This window comes from Felis catus, chromosome B4, assembly GCF_018350175.1.
Source record: "Felis catus isolate Fca126 chromosome B4, F.catus_Fca126_mat1.0, whole genome shotgun sequence".
NCBI lineage: Eukaryota > Metazoa > Chordata > Mammalia > Carnivora > Felidae > Felis > Felis catus.
Genome location: NC_058374.1, coordinates 67,205,418 through 67,232,696, shown reverse-complemented (window position 1 = coordinate 67,232,696; position 27,279 = coordinate 67,205,418). Strand labels below are relative to the sequence as shown.

At 34.6% G+C, this 27,279-nt stretch overlaps 1 protein-coding gene across 1 annotated transcript in view; it reads left to right on the top strand.

Annotated features, from left to right (window-relative positions):
* The window catches only part of ABCD2 (ATP binding cassette subfamily D member 2), a 67,683-nt gene that overhangs the window by 19,376 nt on the left and 21,028 nt on the right, over positions 1–27,279 (top strand). The window contains exons 6-7 of the mRNA XM_011283869.4: positions 2,984–3,129; positions 26,811–26,956. Of these exons, the coding sequence (XP_011282171.3) occupies positions 2,984–3,129; positions 26,811–26,956 (292 nt within the window). The remainder of the gene's footprint in view (positions 1–2,983; positions 3,130–26,810; positions 26,957–27,279) is intronic.

Below are 27,279 nucleotides of genomic sequence, written 5' to 3'. Positions count from 1 at the left end.
TGTTGTTCCATTTATTAAATAGTATTAAGAGTCTTGAATTATACCACCTACTAACTACATTATTCTGGACACATCGCACTCTTTCTGTGAAAAAATTCAGGGCTCTGTTTTTTATACAAAATGAATTTAAAAATACTTAATCTAATGAAATGTCATCAATTTTGAAGTTCTACAAAGATATATGTTAATATAGTATACTTTATGATAGTTGGCTTTGTTTCTGACTCGGGGAGTTTTATTTAAAAAGTGTCAGGTCCCTAAAATATAATGAAAATTCTGTTTCCTATATATACATTGAGAAACAGGTTTCTAGAGGAAAAGGTTCTTATCCATTATGGAATTAAAAAACTATTTGATAAAGAAAATTCAATGATGTGGGAATTATTTTTGCTTCACACTCACTGTTAAACATAAGAAAACTTATGCTAATAAAAAAATACGAATATAGAAAAGGCTTCTATTATGACTCAAATGTGTTAAATTTCTGAGAATTCCTAATAGAGAATGATGCTATTAAAATATTTTGTGAATATGCCTTTTGCCATGCCACATACCTTTAAAAAAATCATTTGGGAGGTATTTATGCTTCTACAAAATTAAACTTCCTTAACCCTCTCTTTAGTGACAGAGTGCAACAAATCACAAAATTAATTCTTTCTGGGTTCTTCCCAGGATTTTCTTCAAACTTTATTCTATCAAAATAACTTTTCAGTTGGCTACAATTAGGGAGAAAAAATATCTATAGTAAAATGTTTAGACCCAAGCTCACTCCTGTCTTATGTCCTTGTGGTAGCTGCCTTCAGTGCTTGAAATGTTCTTTCTCCTGCTCTGACTGGCTGTTTCTTGTCACGCAGGCTCAGCCTAAACGTTACCTCCTCAAAGAGGATTTTCCTGTCCACCATTCAAAAGAAGCATCCCCCCCTACCACCTCCAACCCCACAATGCCACCATCTTTCCCAAATGAATCTTTCTTGTTTTGCCATTAAAGAAGTATTTATCACTGCTTAATTTTTGTTCACATGTTTCTTGCCGCCTTTCCCATTGGAATATAAGCTCTATGAGAACAGAAATGTGTCTTGGGTAGCACTGTAGCCCTTGTGCCTAGAGGAATGTCTGGCACATGGTAGATATCCAATCAGTGTTTACTAAGGAAATCTAATTATTTAGACAGAACATAAATCTGAACCATTTTGGCTTTACATATACTTATTGTATACATCCCTAGCTCCTTTATCTTAACCTCCTTCCCAATCCTTCCCTTTTTTCCTTCCCTTCCTTCCTCTTCCCACCACCTTCTTCCAACAAGAAGATTCCAGCTTATGTTATACACAATATGTAGACATGGAAGTGATCCCTTATACTGACATAATGCAAATAATATAGTGTTTTTTCACCTTTGAGTTTTCTTTTTTTTTTAAGTTTATTTATTTATTTATTTATTTTTGGGGTGAGGGGGGTAGAGAGAATGGAAGAGAGAGCGAATCCCAAGCAAGCTCTGTGCAGGCTAACAGCACAGAACCTCGGTGCTCAATCTCAAAAACTGTGAGATCATGACCTGAGCCAAAATCAAGAGTCAAGCCCTTAACAGACTGAGCCACCCAGGCACTCCTTCATCATTGAGTTTTAAATATGACATATTTTATATCACTGATACTTAGATATTTGTATCCTTATTACACAAAACTGTATCTACAAGCATACAGATTTCTGCCTTTCATACGTTGATGCTATATTCACTTTTTAGTACTGATTACAAAATATCACTTGTTCTTAGAAATGTTCTTATCAGTGTTCTTAAGGCAAATTTTTAAATGCTGTTCTTTTTCCTTGTGTTTTACAATGCCTTTTAAATACCACACTAAGACAGCTTCCTGATTCATTGGGTGGAATGGGAATTCATGAAACTTAACTGTTTAAATTTAAATGATAAATAAGATGGAGAATTCTAAAGAGAAGCATCCAACTGATAATGGATAAATAACTTATTATATATATATGTTTTAATTCATTCCTAGAATTATATATTATACATATACAACATATGTAACATATATATAACACATATAACATATATATAACATATATGACATATATATATATATATGTTTTAATCCATTCCTAGACATAAGACTAAATTATAGTCTTCTTGCTTTCCTCTCTCTTGGCTTGGTAAATGTATTTTCCCCATCTGTGAACAAAACAGAATTAGAATCATTTCATCTCTCTGATGAGCTTTTGTGATTGTGTAACATTTCAGACTGCTGAAATAGAAAATTAAACCAACCATCTGGATCTTAGAATAAACTTTGCTTTATAGCTAATAACTCCAACTGACAAATACAACCAAGTTGTATTTGAATTCAGTATAAATTTAGTCAAATATTAATATAAATAAAGTCAAATTTAATATATGTTAATTTAAAATTTTATACTTTCTTATTTCCCATGTGGTTTTGTTTCTACATATGTGTATAACATCTGATGACAGGACCTCAATTAAAATTTTAGAAATCCAGTGCTCATTCCAAGAAGGTCTATTTCCTTTGGAGTTGGATTATCTTTTTTTTTTTTTTAATTTTTTTTTCAATGTTTATTTATTTTTGAGACAGAGAGAGACAGAGCTTGAACAGGGAGGGGCAGAGAGAGAGGGAGACACAGAATCGGAAACAGGCTCCAGGCTCCGAGCCATCAGCCCAGAGCCTGACGCGGGGCTCGAACTCCCGGACCGCGAGATCATGACCTGGCTGAAGTCGGAGGCTTAACCGACTGTGCCACCCAGGCGCCCCTGGAGTTGGATTATCTTATCATGCTATTAGCCTCAGAGCAAAGTCAAAGCCAAATTTGATGTTCTCGGTCCTGATATATATATTTTTTGAATCCTAGGTTATCATGTGTTTCAAAATTTGCAAAGAATTGCTTTTAAATGCTGCCAAAGGAAATCACTTTTAAATATTGCAGTTTATAATTCTATTCCTTACTCTAGGTACAAGAAGGAATGCACCTTTTGATAACTGGGCCCAATGGTTGTGGAAAAAGTTCTCTCTTCAGAATTTTAAGTGGGCTCTGGCCTGTGTATGAAGGAGTCCTCTATAAACCACCTCCCCAACATATGTTCTACATTCCACAAAGGTAGGTACATATTTTATATCACAAGAACATTTCATTTTTCTTTTGAATTATATTGATTTCCTTAGACTCCTCAGTTTATCATCTTTAAACAAGTTTTCACTCAGAGCAGCTATTAAGGAAATAAAAATTTAGTTATCCAAAAAGTTTTATTATTGCTTTGATTAGAAGTTTCCAGGACAATACCACTTCTTTTTATTTTCACATCTATCTAGATATAATGAGCACTCAAAGACTACAGATGTTAATCTCAAGGAATAGCAAGCTAGTTGAAAGAATAATTTGATTGCTTTAGATGTCATCTTATCTCCTCTCACAAAAAAAATATTACCTGGATAGTATACTAATCTCTTCATCAAGCTGTATACATTCATATGTTCTAAAATTGTTCACTTATATTTTAAGAGCCTTTATAAAATAGTCTCTATTACTGTTATGCTATATTATTAATGATTTGAAACTACCTTAATTAAAATTTTACTCTAAGAATGAGTGTAAAGTAAGCATAGAAATATTTAAAAGGAACATTGTTTTGAAGTCTTTAGCCATCTTTCCTCATAAGCATTTAGAAATATCTGAATACAAAGTCATACGTGAGAATTTGGAATATTTATTCCTGCTCATCTTTTCCATCTGTCATCACCCTGGGTTAGGTAGACATCACAGAGTACTTACTCCTATTGTGTTAGAACATTCTTCTGTGGAACCTAAAAGAGCACTTAGGCTGGAGGTATAGAACGAGAGCAAATGTGAAATTTATATCAAGTATGGTGCTATCACATGTCTGTCTTGCTCCTTTTCTTTTGTCATAAAGTGCTTGCACCTTCCTGCCCTCTGGTCTAATTTTTAGACCTCATGTTGTAGTTAGGCAGATGAAGTTATGTGGGGTTCTTTGCTTTAAAGTAAGACTTATGGGGCGCCTGGGTGGCTCAGTCGGTTAAGCGTCCGACTTCAGCTCAGGTCACGATCTCATGGTCCGTGAATTCCAGCCCCGGGTCGGGCTCTGGGCTGATGGCTCAGAGCCTGGAGCCTACTTCCGATTCTGTGTCTCCCTCTCTCTCTGACCCTCCCCAGTTCATGCTCTGTCTCTCTCTGTCTCAAAAATAAATAAACATTAAAAAAAATGTTTTAAAGTAAGACTTATGTTAGCAGTGGAAAGCTACTTGAAGTATAAGAGAATTAAGAAATGCGTTAGCAATAAGAAAATATTGGATGTGAGCAGTGTCATGAATTCTTATGTTTACCACAAAATAGATAACATCTTGTGACACCAGAATCCTTCTCTTTCTCTATATGCTTTAAAGTTTCTTGGGAGATCTTCTGAATCTGACAACTAAATTATCCTGCCAAAGCTTAAGTTTCAGACACTAATTAATGTGTTAAGTAAATGGATTTTTAATTTTTAATTTAGGTTATAAGGCATAGAATCATGAGGAAAAATATTCTATCATAGAATTCTACTCTCAATTCAAATAAAATCATATATATATATATAAATTTTATATTTTAAGCTATTTTAGATTTCCTAAATAATATAAAAGGTACAGTTCATTTTTTTTTAATTTTTTTTTTTTTTAATTTTTGAGAGAGACAGAGACAGAATGCGAGTGGGTTAGGGGCAGAGAGAGAGGGAGACACAGAATCCAAAGCAGGCTCCAGTCTGTGAACTGTCAGCACAGAGCCCTACGTGGGGCCCGAACTCATGTGCCGTGAGATCATGACCTGAGCCAAAGTTGGAGGCTAAACCGACTGAGCCACCCAGGCACCCCAGAAAGGTACAGATCTTGAATATAGCTGTAACCTGAACAACACAAGACATTTCCAAGGCATACAAAAGTGCATAATCAAGCAAAATCATCCTTCAGAAATTAAGGAAAAATAAAGACTTTCCCAGACAAACAAAAGCTGAGGGAATCCATCACTACTAGACCTGCCTGAAATGCTGAAAGGAGTTCTTGAAACTGAAATGAAGCTAGCTAGTAACATGAAAACATATGAACATATACAACACTAGTAAAGGTAAATATATAGTCAAATTCAGAATATTCTAATACTGTAATAAGATGGTATGTTAACCACTTAAATATTAGTATGAAAGTTAGAGGACAGAGTACTAAAAATCACTACAACTCGTGTAACTTTTAAGTGATACACAATATAAAAAGAGTTAAATTGTGATATTAAGAACATAAAAGAAAGGGTTGAGTTTTTTAAAAAAATTATAATGATCACTCATTTTTGAGAGACAGAGAGAGACAGAGCATGAGCAGGGGAGGGGGCAGAGAGAAAGGGTGGCACAGAATCCGAAGCAGTTTCCAGGCTCTGAGCTGTCAGCACAGAGCCTGACACAGGGCTTGAACCCATGAACCGTGAGATCATGACCTGAGCCTAAGTTGGATCCTCAACTGATTGAGTCACTTAGGCACCCCAGAGTAGAGCTTTTATATGCAATTGAAGTTAGGTTGTTACCACAAAGTGAAAACCTATAGTAGATTCATAGATAAAAACAAGGGAATCAGCATACTACTACATAAAATCACCAATTCACACAAAGAAATAAAAGGCATCCAAATTGGCCAGGAGGAGGTCAAACTTTTACTCTTTGTAGATGACATGATACTATTTGGAAAACCCTAAAGATTCCACCAAAAAAATCTGCTACAACTGATTCATGAAGTCAGCAAAGTTGCAGGATATAAAACCAACACACAGAAATCGGTCGCATTCCTATACACCAACAATGAAACAACAGAAAGAGAAATCAAGGAATCGATCCCATTTACAATTGCACCAAAAACCATAAAATACCTAGGAATAAATCTAACCAAAGAGGTGAAAAATCTATACACTGAAAACTATAGACAGCCTATGAAAGAAATTGAAGAAGACACAAAAAAAATGGAAAAAGATTCCATGCTCCTGGATAGGAAGAACAAATATTGTTAAAATGTCGATACTACCCAAAGCAATCTACATATTCAATGCAATCCCTATCAAAATAACACCACCATTCTTCACAGAGCTAGAACAAATAATCCTAAAATTGTATGGAACCAGAAAAGACCCCAAAGAGCCAGAGCAATCTTGAAAAAGAAAACCAAAGCAGAAGGCATCACAATCCTGGACTTCAAACTATACTACAAAGCTATAATCATCAAGACAGTATCGTACTGGCACAAGAACAGACACTCAGATCAATGGAACAGAAGAGAGAACCCAGAAATGGACCCACAAATGTATGGCAAACTAAACTTTGACAAAGCAGGAAAGAATATCCAATGGAATAAAGACAGTCTCTTCAGCAAGTGGTGCTGAGAAAACTGGACAGCGACAGGCAGAAGAATGAACCTGGACCACTTTCTTACACCATACACAAAAATAAACTCAAAATGGATGAAAGACCTCAATGTAAGACAGGAAGCCATCAAAATCCTTGAGGAGAAAACAGGCAAAAACCTCTTTGATCTTGGCCACAGCAACTTCTTACTCAATGCGTCTCTGGAGGCAAGAGAAACAAAAGCAAAAATGAACTACTGGGATCTCATCAAAATAAAAAACTTCTGCACAGCGAAGGAAACAATCAGCAAAATTAAAAGGCAACCGACAGAATGGGAGAAGATATTTGCAAATGACATATCAGGTACAGGGTTAGTATACAAAATCTATAAAGAACTTATCCAACTCAACACCCAAAAAAATATATAATCCAGTGAAGAAAGGGGCAAAAGACATGAATAGACACTTCTCCAAAGAAGACATCCAGATGGCCAACTGACACATGAAAAAAATGCTCAACATCACTCATCATCAGGGAAATACAAATCAAAACCACAATGAGATACCACCTTAAACCTGTCAGAATGGCTAACATTAACAACTCAGGCAATAACAGAAGTTGGTGAGGATGCGGAGAAAGATGATCTCTTTTGTATTGTTGGTTGGTAGGAATGCAAGCTGGTGCAGTCACTCTGGAAAACAGTATGAGGTTCCTCAAAAAACTAAAAATAGAACTACCCTACAACCCAGAAAATGCACTACTAGGCATTTATCCAAGGGATACAGGTGTGTTTCGAAGGGATACATGCACCCCAGTGTTTATAGCAGCACTATCAACAATAGCCAAAGTATGGAAAGAGCCCAAATGTCCATCGATGGATTAATGGATAAAGAAGATGTGGTATATATGGAGTATTACTTGGCAATCAAAAAGAATGAAATCTTGCCATTTGCAACTATGTGAATGGAACTGGAGGGTATTATGCTAAGTGAAATCAGTCAGTCAGAGAAAGACAAATATCATATGACTTCACTCATATGCGGACTTTAAGAGACAAAACAGATGAACATAAGGGAAGGGAAACAAAACTTATATAAAAACAGGGAGGGGGACAAAACATGAGAGACTCATAAATATGGAGAACAAACAGAGGGCTACTGGAAGGGGTTTTGGGAGGGGGGATGGGCTAAATGGGTAAGGGGCACTAAGGAATCTACTCCCGAAATCATTGTTGCACTATATGCTAACTAACTTGGATGTAAAATTTAAGAAATAAAATTAAAAAAAGAAAAAAAGAAAAAGAAAAAAGAAAAGAAAAGAAAAGAAAAAAGAAAAAAGAAAAAAGAAAATCAGCAATTCACAAAGGAGGGCTGTGAAGAGGAAGAAAGAAGTCAGAGAACTACAAAAAAAGCCAGAAAACAATAAGCCAGTATTAGTAAGTCCTTGCCTATTAACACTTACTCTAAATGTAAATGGATTGAATTCTCCAATCAAAAGGCATAGACAGGACGGATGGATAAAAACAAAAAAACAAAAAACAAAAAAACAAAAAAAAAAACCCCAAACAAGACCCAACTATATGCTGCTTACAAGAGACTCACTTCAGCTTTAAGGACACACATAGATTGAAAGTGAAAGGATGAAAAAAGATATTCCATGTAAATGGAAACCAAAAGACACCAGGAGTAGCCATGCTTATATCAGACAAAACACACTTCTGGTGAAAAATGGTAACAAGAGACAAAGAAGGTCATTATATAATGATAATGTGTCCAATGTGTCAAGAAGGTACAAGAATTGTAATATACATGCACCCAGCAGTGGAGTTGGGTGCATATATAAGCAAATACTAACGAATATTAAATATGGGTGCATATATAAGCAAATACTAACAAATCTGAAGGAAGTTACACAATACATGAATAGTTGGGGAGTTCAGTATCCTACTTTCAACAACAGATAGATCATTCAGACAGAAAATTAACAAGAAACATTGGACTCAAACCATACTTTACACCAAATGGACCTAACAGACATATACAGATATTCTGTCCAAAAGCAGTAAACTACACATTCTTCTCAAGCACGCATGGAACATTGTCTGACATATAACACAAAACTAGTCTTAGCAAATTTAAGAAGATTGAAATCATACCAAGTATTTTTTTTTCATTATAATAGTGTGAAACTAGTATCAATAATAGGAGGAAAGCTGGAAAGTTTACAAATATGTGAAAATTAAATAACACGCTCCTGAGCAACCAATATGGGTCAAAGAAGAAACCAAAAGAGAAATTAAAAAATCTTGAAACAAATGAAAATGGAAACTAAACATATGGGATGCTACAATAGCAGTTCTAAGGTGATCATTTATATCAATAAATGCCTGTATTAAAAATGAAAAAAGATGTTTCTAATAAACTTAACTTCGTGCCTCAAAGAACTAGAAAAAGAAGAAAAAATAAAGCCCACAGTTAACAGAAGGAAGGACATAACTAATATCAGAGCAGAAATAAATGAAATAGAGACCAAAAGAACAATAAAAAAGATCAACAAACCTAAGAGCTAATAATTTGAAAAGATAAACAATATTGATAAACCTTCAGCTAGACTAAGGGAAAAAGAAAGAAGACTCATGAATAAAATTAGAAATGAAAGGGGAGATATTACAACTGATACATCTAAAATCCATACGTTCTTAAAAAACTATTGTGAACAATGTTATACTAACAAATTGGATAACCTAGAAGAAATGGACGACTGCCTAGAAATAACCAATTTACCAAGACTGAATTATGAAGAAAGAAAATATGAAAAGACCAATAACAAGAAAGGATATTAAATTAGTAATGTAAAACCTTCCAGGAAAGAAAAGCCAAAACCAGTTGGTTTCACTGGTTAATTTCTAACAAACATTTAAAGAAGAATTAATGTCAGTCTTCTTAAATTCTTCCAAAAAATCAAAGAGGAGAGAGCACTCCCAAACTTATTTTATGAGGCCAGCACTACCCTGATAACAAAGCAAGATAAGGACTCTACAAAATAAAAAAACTATAGACCAATATCCGAGATAAATATAGATGTAAAAATTCTCAACAAAATTAACAAACCAAATTTAACAGCTCATTAAAAGAATCATGCTATGATTAAGGAAGATTTATTCCTGGGATGTGTTCAACATATGCAAATCAATAAATGTGATGCACCACATGAATAGAATAAAAATCATATGATTATCTCAATAGATGAAGAAAAAGCATTTGAAAAAATACAACATGCTCTCATGACAAAATCTCCCAATAAGGTGGGTATGTAAGGAACATATCTCAACATTATAAAAGGCCACATATGACAAACGCACAGCTAACATAATACTAAATAATGAAAAGTTGAAAGTGAAAGCTTTTTATCTAAGATCTCAAGAACAAGACAAAGGTGCCTAATCTGACCACTGTTATTCAACATAGTACTGGAATTTCTAGCCAGAGCAATTAGGCAATATAAAGAAATAAAAGACATCCAAATCAAAAGGGAAGAAGTAAATTGTCTTTGTTAGTAGATGGTATGATCTTACATACATATAGAAAAGCCTGAAGGCTCCACCAAAACATTCAGGACAAATCAATGAATTAAATGAAGTTGTAGGATACAAAACCAACATACAGAAATTAACTGCATTTCTATACACTAACAACAAAGTATCTGAAAAAGAAGTAAAATAATCTTATTTACAATACCACTGAAAACAATAAAGTACTTAGATATAAATTTGACCAAGGGGGTGAGAGATCTGTATATTGAAACTATATGACTTTGATTAAAGAAACTAAAGAAGACACAAATGGAAAGACATCCCAAGTTCATGGATTGGAAGAATTAATATTACTAAAATGTCCAAACTACCCAAAGCTGTCTATAGATTCAATGCAATTCTGGTCAAAATCTCAATGGCATTTTTTATAGAAATAGAAAAAAACACAATCCTAAAAATTGTGTGGAGCCACAAACTGACCTGAATAGAGAAAGCAATCCTGAGAAAGAAGAACAAAGCTGGAAGCATTGCACTTCTGATTTCAGCTATACTGCAAACCTATAGTCACCAAAACAGTATGATGCTAGCATAAAAATAGACATAGACCAGTGGAATAGAATCAAAAGACCAGAAATAAACCCCTGCATATTTGACAAGGGAGACATGACTACACAATGAGGAAAGGATAGTCTCTTTAATAAAGGTTTAAAAAAAAAAAACTAGATGACCACATGTAGAAAAATGAAATTGGAACTGTATTTACACCACTCACAAAAATGAACTTGAGATGGATTGAAAACTTGAATGTGAGACCTGAAACTATAAAAGTCCTAGAAGAAAATAGGGCAAAAGCTCCTTGGCATTGGTCTTGGCAATGATTTTTTGGATATAACACCGAAAGCACAAACAGCAAAAGCAAAAATCAGTAAGTGGGACTACATCAACATATAGAAGGGGAGAAAATATTTGCAAATCTTATACCTAGTAAAGGTTTAATATCCAAAAAATATAAAGAACACATACAGCTCATTAGCAAAAACTCAAACAGTCTGATTTAAAAATGGGCAGAGAATTGAATAGACACTTTTTTCAAAGACAAATGGCCAACGGGTACATGAAAAGATGGTAACATCACTAAATGCAAACCATATCGACAATGAGATATCATCGAACGCTTGTGAGAATGACTGGTATCAAAAAGACAAGAGATAACAAGTGTTGGCAAGGATGTAGATAAAAGGGGATCCTTGTGCACTGTTAGTGGGAATGTAAATTGGTTTAGCCATTATGGAAAACAGTATGGAAGCTCCACAAAAAATTAAAAAGAACTATCATATGATCCAGCAATACCACTTCTGGGTATATATAACTAAAGGAAATGAAAACAGGATCTTGAAGAGATATCTGTATTCCCATGTTCATTGCAGCATTATTTGCAATAGCCAAAATATGAAAACAACCTCAGTGTCCATCAACAGTTGAATGGCAAGAGAAGATATAGTACACACACACACACACACACACACACACACACACACACACACAGGAAACTTCTTCAGCCAAGAGAAAGAAGGAAATCCTGGTATCTATGACAACATGAATGGATCTTGAGGGCATTATGCTAAGTGAAATATCTGGCAAATAAAGATGAATACTATATGATAACACCTACATGTAGAATCTAAAAAAGCCAAACTTATAGAAACAGAGAATAGAATGGTGGTTACCAGGAGCCAGAGAGTAGAGGAAATGGGAAGATTTTGGTCAGGAGCACAAAATTCTAGTTAGAAGATGATTAAGTTCAGGGAATCTAATACACAGTGTCATGATGACCGTTAACAATAACATACACTTGGAAGTTGTTGAGAGAGTAAATCTAAAATGTTCTCACCATAATAAAGTAATGATAAATATGTGAAGTGATAAAGTCATCAGGTAACATTTCAGTGATCATTTTGCTATATATAAGTACATCAAATCAACATTTTTATATCTTAAACTTACGCAGCGTTGTATGTCAATTTTATCTCAGTAAAACTGAAAAAAAAACCCAAAATAATGCCACTGGACTGTACACATAAAAATGGTTAAAATGGCAAATTTTATGCCATGTGTATTTTACCAAATCTTTAAAAGTGGGAAAATAAAGTACATAAATCCCAGTGTTTGCCCTCAGAGAGACCTATGTTATTTTGCAATGAACCTAAATCACTGAGAAACTTGTTCTTAGTTATGAAATTTACTGTTGGCTAAGCAAAAGGTCAACTGCAACTTAGTTAGGAAGACATGAGACTGAAACTCTGTTTTTTAAGGTTAAAGGTGTTTTAAAATAATTACTGTTAAAAGTCATTTTATCTTGATTATATAGCTTCTAGAAATATGAAAATTTGTATTTATATTTAACATTTTATAAGACAAATATCTCATATGCAAAATAGTATGCAAAAAAGCATAAAATGTACATAAATGTATATGTAAACCAAGAGAGACTAAATGTAGTATTTATTTCTTGTATCCTAAACACTGCTGATTTTTTTCAAGAACATTTGAAAATAATCTCATAAGTGTTTATGATTTCAAAGAAAGCTGTGACAACCTACTTCAAAATATTTGCCAATAGTTAAACATTTCTTCTTCAAATATTCGTATTAATGAGAATTATTATCTAATGGTTTATTGCATTAATTTAGGGAAGCAGAATGTTGATTAAGTACTACTTTGGCAGAAAAAAAAACTAAAGTGAATACAGGATCGAGTTTTATGTACCTACAGAATAAATTTCATGAGTCACTAACAGACTTTATTAAAATCTCCCTGTTTTCACTTTTTATGACTGAAAGACTTCTTGATAGAGGGTGGATCTCATTGTTATTTTCATGGGGGGAAAGGAGTGGATTTTGTTAAGGTGCATATCTAATAATATCATTTGTATTCAAAAGAAAAAAAGTGAACTGAGGAAAATAAATGTTCTAATTAAGCAAATTGGGACACTTACATTTTATTTTATTTTATTTTAATTATTTTTAATGTTTATTTATTTTTGAGACAGAGAGAGACAGAGCATGAACGGGGGAGGGTCAGAGAGAGAGGGAGACACAGAATCTGAAACAGGCTCCAGGCTCTCAGCACAGAGCCCAATGCGGGGCTCGAACTCACGGACCGCAAGATCATGACCTGAGCCAAAGTTGGACACTTAACTGACTGAGCCACCCCAGGCGCCCCGACACTTACATTTTAAATCACATCTTCAGAGAGTGTTGCTGTGGCTCACTTTGCAAGCTGGGAAACCTGAATTCCTAAGAAATTGTGAAATCTCCTCAATATCAGCCCAGATACTGTCTTCTAATACTTAAACAATGTTAATAATGAGAACCAGATAAAAGAAAATCTGGGCCTTAGTTCAATAGAAATAAATATTGTGCTAGATAAATTAGTTTCAAAACAGCTTCCTCTCATCCTATTTCATTAATGATTGGATACAATAACTACCAGAACGTTTGATACGTTTTAGCAAAGAAAAATGTTATCTCTAATGTAGATTTAGTACTCTAAATCTATGGGATGATATATGATGATAATGTAGATTTAGTACTCTAAATCTATGGGATGATATATGCTCAGATGTAACTTTAAAAAATATTTTGGCAATTTTAGGCTATTGGAGACTGAAATTCCTGAATAATGTGACTGTATTGTAATCTTCAAACTGATGACTGAAACTCATTGTTCCCTACTGTTAGCCATCTTGACCTTTAGGAAAAGTTTTCCACTTGAATACAGATCCCGAATTTCTTTTGTCAATTCTTGGTGCAGTTTCTCTGTCTTCCCAACTACCCAAGGGTAGATTTGTGATCTGCTTTTGCATTCACTAATCCACTAATTTATGACCCATTAGTCATGTTGTAGTTCTTCAGCCATTAAACCTCAAAAGTCCAATCTTTTACTTGTTTAGTTCACCTGCTAACAAAACATTATTATATGCTAACATTCACCTAAATGGGGAATTGAAACATGTTGGTGGGGTTTGGGGGCACAGAGAGTGAGGAGAGGGAAGGAGAGAGTGGGGAAGGAACAAAGAGGGAAGGAATGGAGAGAAGGGAGGGAAGGAAGAAAGACATAAGAAATAGGTGTTTGTTAGCAAAAGGTAGCAAAATCTTGGGTCTTTCATATTACTTTTTCTTCTTTTTAATCATCTAGAGGACCATTTGAATACTTCACATATTTCTCCTCAGCAACAGTCTCCAGTTGGTCACCAACCCACTATGTAATTCTGTTCCCAGAGCTCTTGCTCTCACTACCCTTCCTTGGTAGAAATATCTTGGGACAGAAATTTTGCCCATGATGTTGTTACTACTCAATCCTTATGCCTTAATACTTAACATTCAACAGATCTGAAATAGATTCAGACTTCCCATAATTGTGTATGAAAAGAAAACTTGTGCAAATTTTTGTCTATCTTTGACTTTGGGGGTTGAGAAGTAAAAGGTTAGGAAAGTGAGAGGACTGTATTATAAGGGTTGAATTAAATTTGACTAAACATTTTTTAAAAGAAACAGACAACAGAAAAAACAAAAGGAGGAAAAAGAGGCATAGAATGGCCAGGATATTATACTTCATATCTTGGGAACATTAATGTATATTATTTTCTGTCAATACTCTTTTTTTTTAATTTTAAGTGTTTATTAAAGCCCTGCTATAAGATACTATGTAGGATAGACAGTAAGACATAATCACTCTCGATGTAGAGCTTATGTTAAATTTGGTTATAAACAAAAACATGCAATCAACTTCAATAAAAGTAGGAAAAAGTGCCTCAAGAAAAGCAAGAAATGCTGTAGATGTTCAAAAGGAGGAAAACCATGATATAACAGTGTGTCATTTGACCCAGGTTTTGAAAGTTAATTAGGATTTTAACAGTTGTCATGAATTAGATGTTTCTCCCATGACTAAATAGATCAGAAATGCCTCAGATTCAAGTACACATACAATTATTGTTTTTCTTTTTGGACACCTCTAAGCAAGGTTGCCCTATCCACCTTTCCTCTAATATACCACTCTGAGAAAAGCAAACATTTATTAGACTCACCTCCACTAATATTATGTCATTGATATATCCCGGAAATAACAGTACCCATCCCCTAGGTCCTTAAGCAGTGCTAAAGTGTTCTTCATGCTGAAGTTCTTTGAATTACTTTTTTTTAAATAAAAGTTTAAAAATTTGTTTGTTTATTTTTGAGAGAGAGAGTAAGCAGAGGAGGGGCAGAGAATCCAAAGCGGGCTCTGTGCTGACAGCAGTGAGCCTGATGCAGGGCTTGAACTTACAAACTGTGAGATCATGACCTGAGCTGAAGTCAGATGCTCCACTGACTGAGCCACCCAGGCACCCCTCTTTGAGTTTTTAAAAGTTTTTGGTACTTTGTGGGTCTGTCTGCCATTTGTCTAATTTCCACCTAAGGAACTTGTCTCCTCTTTATAAGTAAATGGTACATTTTCCTTATATATGTAATATAACCTTATATGTTAAATTTTAGTCTGTTAATGCTCCTTGAGAAATATAAAAGATGACATAACTTCTATTATAATCATTACTTCTCATTCTCTTTTGTCAGCAGGTATTCTGAAATTATTAAAAAAAACATTTTATTTATCAGTTCAGTAATTGCTTACTACTTCATTCCAGGAGAGTATATTCAAGTACCATGTAGCTTAATCTTCTAGACTAAATGTAAATACTGCTTAATAAAGTAGTTATGAACCACATTTGTAAGTTAAATTAAAGAGAAAAATCCTAAATTTGATTGTATGTAAGAATGATAGCATGATTAAAAAGATTGTAAAGAAAATTAAATATAGTTACCTCTGACTATCTTTTAATGTATAAACAGCACTTACTGATTATGCTCTGCATAAGTCATGCTAAATAGAATATTTTGAATAATTAAATTGGAGTTCAAAGAGATTAGAGATTTTAATACTTTGAGTTACATAGCATTTCAGAGCCCGAAGTTAGAGTTCATCAAATCTCTGGATATAAATCCCTCTGCATTCACTGCCTCTTATTTTCAGATTAACAAAATAATCACATTAGAAACGTCTACCTGTGATTGAAAAGAAAAAATAAACCACTGTTTGACCTTAAATGTTTTCTCAGACAATCATAGTAATTAAATCTTCTTGAGCACTGTCCCAGATTTATGGGGAATAACAAACTATGATTCTTTCATAGTTTGCATTCACTTTCAAAAATTTCTGTCTTTTTCAATTGTTTTTCCTAGATGAGCTTATGACATGAAACCTCTTCTTTTAACAGTGCCAACATTTAATCCATGCTTTCTGGGATGGCATTTCCACTCATGCCTTTAATGATTTAGCCTATGCATTTTTACTTTTTTTTTTTTTTTACTGAAGTATAGTTGACTAGCCTATGTTATTTTTACCATAAAGTGAATTAATATTGATTTTTAGTTGAGAATCTTATGACCTCTTGAAATAATTGATGGATCCTGAGGCATCTTTAGCAAGGGTTAAGTATCTCTGGACTTACTACTTTGTTTTTTGTTTTGTTTTGCTTTTTGTTAATTTAAAATACACTAATTATTATGCATTAGTCACTATTCTACACATATTATATGTTTCTAATTTTTCTGTATGAAAACACATAAAGTTGGCATTAGTATTCCTATTTTATAGGTGAGAAAACTTAGGTTGAAGTCAAGCAGCTGACTACAGCTAACATTTGAACTTACGTGTGTCTGACTCTAAAGTCATTTTCACTTGGGTATTGCTAGCAGCAGGGCATATTTCTCTAAAAAATTACTACTCTCTTGCCTGACCTTGCAAGTATCACCATCTAGGGTTGTTTGTTTGGTATGCTAAATCTGTATTAATATTAAGCTATTGTTCAGAAACAGAGGTCCATATAATGCTGGGGGAACATGGCAATCCCAGGCAATTTTAGCATAGTACTGGCTGTCATTCATTTATGTTAATGTGAAGGAAACTATATTCTTGTGTAACATTGAAATTCCTTTAAACTATGTTCAGATCACTTTCAGATTAGAATATGTTCTCTATTCTTTCGTATTCTTCTAAAACCCACTTATCTATAAAGTTTTAAAAAATCTCTAAAAATATTCCCTTAATTTAAAATCAGAGTTCCTGGGGCGCCTGGGTGGCGCAGTCGGTTAAGCGTCCGACTTCAGCCAGGTCACGATCTCGCGGTGCGTGAGTTCGAGCCCCGCGTCAGGCTCTGGGCTGATGGCTCAGAGCCTGGAGCCTGTTTCCGATTCTGTGTCTCCCTCTCTCTCTGCCCCTCCCCCGTTCATGCTCTGTCTCTCTCTGTCCCAAAAATAAATAAACGTTGAAAAAAAAATTTTAAATCAGAGTTCCTGAGGAGATATAAAACAAGCAAATCTTAATTTTAACAATGGATTATGGCGTTAAAAAATCATTATTTAACCTTTATGTTGTCAAAAAAAGAGACTGTATTCTGCAACAGTGCAAGATTTTTGGTTTAAGTAGTTCAACAGAATGAACAAAACACTTAAATAACACCAATAGCACCCACATTGACAAACTACATCGCAGGCCAAGATATGTATGTGTCAAATGAGTTTTGTAGATACTTAAAAATCTGAACATCCTAGGGCACCTGGGTGGTTCAGTTGGTTAAGCATCCAACTTCAGCTCAAGTCATGATCTCCTGGTTCGTGGGTTGAAGCCCCACATTGGGCTCTGTGCTGACAGCTCGGAGCCTGGAGCCAGCTTCACATTCTGTGTCTCCCTCTCTCTCTGCCTCTCCCCTGTTTAGTCTCTGTCTCTGTCTCTCAAAAATAAATAAATATTAAAAAATCATTAAAAAAATATTTTTTTTTCAACGTTTATTTATTTTTGGGACAGAGAGAGACAGAGCATGAACGGGGGCGGGGCAGAGAGAGAGGGAGACACAGAATCGGAAACAGGCTCCAGGCTCTGAGCCATCAGCCCAGAGCCTGACGCGGGGCTTGAACTCACGGACCGCGAGATCGTGACCTGGCTGAAGTCGGACGCTTAACCGACTGCGCCACCCAGGCGCCCCTAAAAAATCATTTTTAAAAATAAAATCTGCACATCCCTTTGAATTGTTTCTATATAAATACGTCCCAAATCCAGGATTTCCTATTTGGAGGGATAGAAGAACTATGTTATAGTAGACCATCATTTAAGCCACACATATAAAACCAGAGAATGACTATTAGAGAACCAGGAGCATGCGAGATCAGGAGGGAGGTTAGAAGACCTAGTTTGCCTCCTCTCTCCATGGCAGACAGAGTACTCTCATAGTCAATAAAGTATTTTCAGTGAGATCCTTGCTTTCCTTTGCTTTGCTTTTTTTTTTTTCTTTTTCCTTTCTTTTGCCTCAGCTGTCAGATTTAAAAATGAGGATGTGGCCTGGAAAAGGACCTAAGGAAGAATATAGGGGAATGCAAGTTAAATATCTCAATTACCATTTTCCTCTGGGTTTCTAGTTTTCAGACTTTTTGATTCTTAATGAATCTCTAAGTGCAAAAAAAAAAAAAAAAAAATAGGGAGAGCCTCTGAAGGACAAAGAATGTGTTTATTTAAGTAAGATGCAGGCTACCCGGACCATTGCCTGAGTGGAATGTTGGTCTGAAAGGGTCGCTGGAATAAAGGAAGAATGTGATATGCTTAATTCAGGGCTACTCATGGAGCCCCATACCCAGTTGGTTACACATACACTGGTCTTGCTGCCCCCAAATTAGACAAATCTGGGCTTAGGGAGTAAGAGTTATTACTAGAACAGACTTTGCCCATGTTGAGTTACTATTGAACAAATCTTTATAGAATATAAGCTAGAAAGGGCATCTGCATATCTGTATGGCACTGGTGGTATCTACTGAATCTAAAGAATAGTATATTATAACAATGCAATGAACACCTGATGAATGATTGAATAAATGAGTGGATGAACATCTCCATAGATTTGGTTTCTACTGCCAAATCAGTCTGGCTCCATATACTAATTAGGAAGCAAACTATTTATTTTGCTGCATGCACTAGATCTGTCACGTAATCCTCTTTATGATGGGGATAAATATTTGCCACTTCACATGTCCCTTGTAAAAGAAATGATTTTTGCCATGAAGAAGGCTCAGTAATATGGCTGTAGCTAATTCACTTCTTTTCCTTTGCTTTTTAACTATTAGACTAAAAGCAAGTAAACTTTGCATAAATATCTTTGGGCAATTGGCTGACAATTGAAAGTATACATTTTGGTACTTCCTGTGTAGTAGTTGGTACAGTTCAGTTTTTTAAAACTCTCTTAAAGAAATCTATAAATGTAAAGAATTTCCTATAGCTTTCTTTTGCTTGGGAAAATATTTAGGATAATTTTTTTCATATTTAACTCTTCTATGGGTTAATTTATGAAAATAATAATGGAAAAAATCTTCCTTTGCTTCTAAAAGTTTTCCTCAATTTATGAGTCAATTATTAGGTTGCACCATATGGAATTAGAATTTTTGTAGGTCAAAAAGTCAAATAATAGGGATTTCAAATGGTAATCTAATGATAAATATTCTTAAAGTTGACTTTTAAGAAGTTCGCATTCTCATCAGGTTAGCCATACTTTGATTATTCCACTACATTATTCTTATTACTTGGAAATAAATATAGTCCCTGTTCTTCAGGGGGCAGTGCACATCTCTCCTTTGGTGCCTAGGAATAACATCCTAAAAATATAATTTCAATAATAGTTAATATCTCTTTAGTTGAGTATTTCTTCTTTTTGCTACATATTTATTTAAAGAATATTAGGAATGACTTATGCATTGAGGACTCAAATTTAATTCTTGCTATTCATGAGAAAAATCAGATGACATGATTGGTCCCAGTGTGTACATTTATATGAATTATTAATAGCTAGATCTTATGGCTTTCAGATTGCTAACTTCTTATCACTATGGTTACACAGCAGTACTTAGCAGTACCTTATTCTTAAATTTAACACATATCATGTTTAAATCTAGTTAATATTGCTGTGAAATTTTTATAACCATTGTTGAAAATTAAATTCCAGATGACTATGAAACATTTCACATTTTGGGTGATCATTCCAGACTCCAAGCACAAGAGACAGAGCCAACATTTCTCAACACTTTCTCCTTCTTTCTACTTTTGTCTCTATTAAAGAAAAAAAATAGAGATACCATGAGTATAAACCCTAAGAAATGTTAATACATTTTACCAAAGCAATCATAAACTGTCAGATTTTTAAATGTTAACACAGAAAAGTGGGAGTAGAATACAAATTATAAATGTACCCTGAGACATTTGTAATATAAATATAAAAAGCCATAATCACTGCGAATTGATTTGATCTGAAATAATTTTAATTTTACTATTATAACTAATAGTTTTAAATATAGATGCATTTGAAGTCATCCCAGATTACAAAGAAAAACAATTATGATAATTGTCTAAATAATAATTATTATTTAAATTATAATGTGATACCTATGAGTTTATTCCGATATCTTTTCCACAGCAAATAGTGGTGATTCTAAATGTTACTTAGAGAAGAGTAAATTGAAACTAGTTAGTGCTTCTTCTTTGATATCTGCTAATTATAAGCAATCTATTTATTTTGTTGCTTGTAGTAGGTATGTTGCAGGATCCCCTCTCTGATGGGCCAGAGCAAGTAAACTAATAACATTCTGACATGGTAACTGGTCTACCTGAAATATTTAGAAGATGATCTGAATAGGTCTATATGTCTAGAAAGGAAAGTTCAGTAGAGGGTACTTTAAGTGCTTATCAATTCTGTAAAACTCTAGTAGGACCAGAGGAACTTGAGCTAGCTTAAAATGTTAAACTCCAGGCCTATGAGCTGGAAAGGATCGCATGCAAATTAATCACATAAACATTGGGTATAAGGTCCTCATCTGTTATGTTTCCAAAGACACTCAGTATCATCCCAACTTCTCTGGATATAGCTTTTCCAGAGAGTTTGGTGGTGGCTTCATAATATTTTTAAATGCGTATATTAATAAAACCTATCAAAGTATCCTTAGTTGCCATGTACCTCATTGGACACATATAGAATGTGTTGTTTTTACCATTTTACATGATTTTTAAACAATAATTGAGAGAAAATGGGACTTTAATAAAGCACTATTTGTTGAGTCCTTATAAATATATAATTTTATAAATTTTTTTTATAATTTCATCTGTATTTCCTTTACATAAATTTTCAAACTAGCAGTTTTCATATTCTATGACATCATTTGATTAACAAATAGCTCAAATAATAAGTTATGTGGACACATTTGCTGTTCCTCATTTTGCATCATAATATGTTTATGATTTGGCATTTTGCTTAAATCTCACGTTGATTGAATTTTAAATACTTCGTGGCTAAACACCATGTTTGTTTTGTTTTGTTTTGCCTTTTATTTCAAGAGTGCTCATTCAAAATGTTATTAGACTTATAAACTCAATAAAAACTTCAGCATTGCAAAAACAAATTTACTTTGCCTTATAATGAAGAGCCATTTTGAAATAAATTTCCCTATCTATTCATCAAAGAGAACTGACATATTTCAAAAAGCGTAGCAAAATCATAAATAATGTAAATTAGCCTTTTAAAGAAGTTACAAAGTTTTTCTCCTCCAAGTTCTTCTTACAAAGAAAGCACATGGAAGGAAGCCTTACATGCATTAATACCTTCGAGGCCCTTATAAGTTGCTCCAGTGAACTAAGTGGTGCTCCAGTTACTAAGAGAAGTACTTCTAGGTAAACCCGAGATGGTTTCTTGAGTGTTTAACAGAATACGATTTCTAAAATTTACATAATTATGTACTTGTTATTTATTAATTTTGTGAAAATAATAAAAATTTGCTATGTGGTATAAAATCACAAGTATCTTACTTAGCTGGTTAAATAGGAATTCCTTTGCATCTGTTTTTTTTTTTTTTTTTTTTTAAGATGTTGCTTCTTCACATAGGTAGAGAACTTAAGCCTAAGTTGAGGTGATTTGTGTGTAACAGTTTATTGAGTGCCTACTATGTGCCTATACTATACTAAGTGTTCTGACTACATTGCTTCATTTAAGATTTATATAAACCCACTGCTTCATTTAGTTTTCATAACAAATGCAATAAAGTAAGTTACTCTAAAAATGAGGTAGTTCTAGTTCAGAATTTGGGTCACATTGCTAGTACATAGTAAGGTTGGAATTTCAGCCCAGAGCCTATTATCACAACTATGACTCTATACTGTCTTCCCGGAAATGTAGATATAAAATATGATTTCATCCAATATTACCAGTTAATCAAGTCTTATGGTAGAATCCTGTAGAAACACTTGTGAAATGAATGTTCAGGTGTATTTTATTCATTGTAGTCTCCCTTATATATTGTGTCATGACTGTTCTATAGATCAAATTGTATCTGAGGTTTATACTAAGGTATAGAATATATCTGTGCTTCTAATTTACTTTGGAAATTAGCAAAAGTACTACCTACTAAGGTTTCCTTGGATTTCTTCCTTAACTTGTCTGAGTATCAGCTGAAAAACTACTCATTGACTCTGAAAGTCAGTTTCTATTTTATGCTACTAATATTATTACTAGATATTAACTTAAGATATTGTCACGTTAGATGAATGCTTAATATAATGTAAACAAATAATTATGCATCCTAATTCTGATTTTTTTAAAAAAATTACGGTTAGACTGGAGAAGGAAAGATAAAGAATAAGGCAGAAGATATAGAAGAGATATAGAAGAGAGGAAGATATAGGGACATGGTAGAAGAAATGTGACCAGAAATGGTATAGTCACTTCAGAAAACAGTTGGGTGGTTCCTCAAAGAGCAAACAAAGAATTATCATATGCCCCAGAAATTCCACTCTTAGGTGTGTGCCCACTGTTTCTAATAGTCAAATAGCAAAAACAACTGGAATATCCATCAACTTATGAATGAATTACCAAAATGTGGCATATTCATACAGTGGAATATTATTCAGCCATGAAAAAGAATGAAATACTATGACATGCTACAACATGAACAAACCTGAAAACATTATGCTAACAGAAGGGCCATCACAAAAGACCACATATTGTGTGATTTCGTGTATATGAAATGTCCAAATAGGCAAATCCATGGACACAGAAAGTATATTAATGATTGGCAGTGACAAGGAGGAGGGAAGAATGGGGAGTGTCTGCTATTGGGTATGAAGCTTCTTTTTGATGTGAAGAAAATGTTATGGAATTAGATAGTGGCAATGGTTATATGAGCTTGTGAATATAATAAAAAATCATTCAAAAAGTATTGTGTACTTTACTAGGGTGGATTTTATGATATGTGAATTATATATCAATTTTTAAAATATGGCCAGGGATTCCCATATTTTTAAAGACCCCATTGAAAATCTTTACAGGAATGTATATATATCTCATTAAAATATAAATACTTTTATTTTCAAATGTTAGTTAAACCTGTTGTAAAATAACCTTGTGTTATCTGTGCTCCAACTAAATCATTTGCATGTTATGGGAAAATAGGCAGACGAGTGACCTACAAAAATATATTTATATTTAAAACCTTCAACTTTCTCTCTCTCTTTCTCTCACACCCTTCCCCTTTAAAAAGTAAGTTGCAGTAATCATAAATCTTCATCTGTAACTACTTTAGGGTGTGTTTCCAAAGAGCAAAGATATTCTCTAGCATAACCACAGTGCAATGATCAAATTCATGAAAATTCACATTGGAATTATTATCTAAACACGCTTTTGGTTCCCAAACTGGCCCCTGTCCCTGGAGGCAAAAGTAGACAGAAGAGACCATTCCTAATTGGCAGGTGGCAGGTGGTAATAAGCAAGGGAACTTACCATATGAGGCTTGTCCTGGGCAGCTACAAGGTGAGTGGATCTCTGCACTCGCCCACCAGAATCTTAAGTTTGTATAGAGGCCTTAACTGGATTCAGTCACATATAGCATCCAGACGGTCCCAATAACACCATGCTCTCTCACGCTGCTTCCTTGGAAACGGTTCCAGCTGTGGGAATGGTAGGCAGAGCATACATTCCAAGCACATGGGAGGGGGTGAGGAGCCTTCGATTGTCCCAGTCCAGCTCATGGTCAACTGGCAGTCGTGTCCTTCGAATGAGCCCCAACAACTTCCCATATTTAAATTTTCTATTTTTAAATTTCCAATTATCATAATGCTATCCTTTATAATAACTACTTTTTCTCAATTCATTTGCATCTAAGTTGCCATGTTACTCTAGTTTCTTTTAATCTCACCTCCTCAGCTTCTCTTTGTTGTTGTTTTTTCTTTTTTATGACACTTATATGCATAGAGTGCAGAACTGTTGTTATTATTTTAAGAAAGTCCCTGGAATTAGTTTTGATTGGTAGTTTCCTGATGCTATGATTCAGGTTACCTTTTTTTTTTTTTTTTTTTTTTTTAGTGCAAGAATACTACCTATTTCCAAGATCTGCTGGGTAACCAAAAGCTTGGCAGTTTAAAACAACATAAATGTATTCTTTCATAGTTCCGGAGGTCAGGAATTCAAAATCAAGGTCTTGGTAGGTCTAAACCCCCTAAGCTCTAGGGTAGAACTTTTCTTGCCTCTTCCAGTTCCTGGCAGTTTCAGGCATTCCTCTGCCTGTGACAACATAACCCCAATCTCTGCCTGCGTCTTCACATGACTTTCTTCCCTGTGTTTCTCTTCTGCTTATAAGGGCAATTATTGGATTTAGGGCCCATCTGGTTAATCCAGGATAATCTCACCTGGAGATCCCTAGCGTAGTTACATCTGAGAAGACCCATTTTTTTTCCAAATAAGGTCACATTCACAGGTACCGGGGGTTTAGGACTTGGGCATATCTTCTTGGGTCTGCAGTTCAACCCACTACAGTATGTAAATGATGTTGTGTCCTTCTCAGAGGATAACATCAGGACATACCAAATATAGACAGAACAGAAAATAGATTTTTTTTTAAAGCATGGATTTATATGGACACTCTAATTCAAATTAAATATTACAGTTCTTTCTTTCCTTCTCACCTTCTGCATTTATATCTTCTTTCTTCCGGAGTGAGAACCCTACCTCCTAATATTATTAAAATGTTTACTTCTTTGGTCAATCCTGCAACATGGGTAAAACAATTTCAGAATTGCTACACCTATATGATTACCAACAAGAAACTTGCCAAATAAGGTTCAAGATTTCTTTGTGGTTCTTTTGGTCTTCAACTGAAATAGTGTAGCCACGCACAAGTTTTGTGGATCACTACCTCCTCCCCCTTCCGTGTGGTTGTTATTCATTTGATATGCTATTCAGTTCATGTGTTTCTGTTTGTACTTAATGTTAAGGTTTCTTCCTTCACCCTTATTGGTTTAATGCTATTTTTTTGAACAATGACATTTTAACATGATTCTAAAAGTAAAAATATATAGAAAGGATACTTAGGCCACTCCCTCCCCTATCCATTCTGCCTTGTTTCTCCAATCTCTAGTAGGTAACCAATTTTATTAGTTTCTGGTTTACTTTATTTCCTTTTATGAATATAATCAGATAAATGTATACTTTCTCATTTTGCTTTCATTTTGTATAAAGGTAGTATATTGTATATTAGTGGTTCTCAAATGGGGATGGTTCGGTGTAGGGGGTAATGTCTGGAGACTCTTTATTGGGGGAGGGGCATCTAGCGGGTGGAGACCAGGTAGGCTGCTAAACATTTAGAATACATAAGATAGCCCTCAACAACAAAGAATTACTGGTTTCATTTATCCATAATGCTGCTGTTGAGAAACCCTGCTATACATCTACTTCTGCACTTTGATTTTCAACATAAAAATATTTTTTGGAAAATCACTCTGTAGAGATGGTCCACATCCTGTTTTACAGCTCCACAGTGTAGATGCTGTAGTTTATTCAGTCTCCTTTGTATGGGCATTTAGGTTGTTTGCAATATTTTGCAATTATAGATAATGCTATAATGGATAGCCTTACACACTTTTATCTTTGTAATTTTTGAAGTATAACTTTAGAATAAATTGCCAGAAGTGGTTCAAAGGCCAAAATATATGATGGTTTGCCAAATCCCCTCCAAAACGTTGTGCATTTTTTCACTGTCACCAGTGTTTGAGACGACCTGTTTCTCCATAGGTTGCTAGTTGAGTAAGTTGTCAAGTTTTTGAACTTTTACCATCTGAAAACTAAGAAGCCCAGTGTAGTTTTAATTTGCACTCATTTTATTATTAATGGCATTTCTCTGTCTCTGTCTCTCTCTTTTAGAGAGAGGGATAGAGGGTAAGCAGGGGAGAAACAAAGGGAGAGGGGAAGAGAGAATCTCAAGCTGGGCGTGGAGCCTAATGTGGGGCTTGATCTCACAGTCCTGAGATCACAACCTGAGCCGAAGTCAAGAGTTGGACACTTAACCAACTGAGCCACCCAGGTGCCCCTAATTAATGGTATTTTTTTTTTTTAAGTTTTGCTTGGGCACGTCTCTGGGCCAAAACCTCACATTTTATAATATTTAACTCAAATAATTTTAGACGGATTACAGAAGCAATGTTTATAAAATACAGTGAAACAAGATATGTGTTTCTGTGTGAAAGTATCCAACTATTCCTTGAGGAAACTTTTCTTTGTGGCTATGTCTCAGTAAATTTTTACATGAACATAACAGAGTATTATCCTGTCATGCCTGAGAGAGAAATACTCGTCACCAGGTTAATAAATGTAATTCTAGAAATACAGTATTTAAAACGTGCTCTCGAGTTTTCAGACCACAAGAACGTCACACTGAGTAAACTAAAATGGCTTTGTACGAGGATTCTTATGTGGTTGGTGTTTTATAGGCCATACATGTCTCTTGGGAGTCTTCGCGATCAAGTCATCTACCCTGATTCGGTGGATGACATGCGTGACAAAGGCCACACAGACCATGACCTGGAATGTATTCTACACAATGTCCACCTCTATCACATAGTTCAAAGAGAAGGAGGTAAAGTCTACCATTTTCTAAATGCATTTAACTTTGTTTCAAAAACTAAACTTATGTAAATCATCCCTATTTTAATTTGAACGTATGCTATTATTGGAACATAAACACACACATGGACTTCATAGCATTTATTGATTTTCCATTCTTGACGTCCTGTCTTCTGCTTGGGTTGTATTTCCTACAGCACACCAGGATATTTTATTGTCTGCTGCTAGCATTTGAAAACAGTTTTTTTTGGGGGGGGCGCCTGGGTGACTCAGTCAGTTAAGTGCCGACTTTGGCTGAGGTCATGATCTCATGATTGGTGAGTTTGAGCCCCGTGT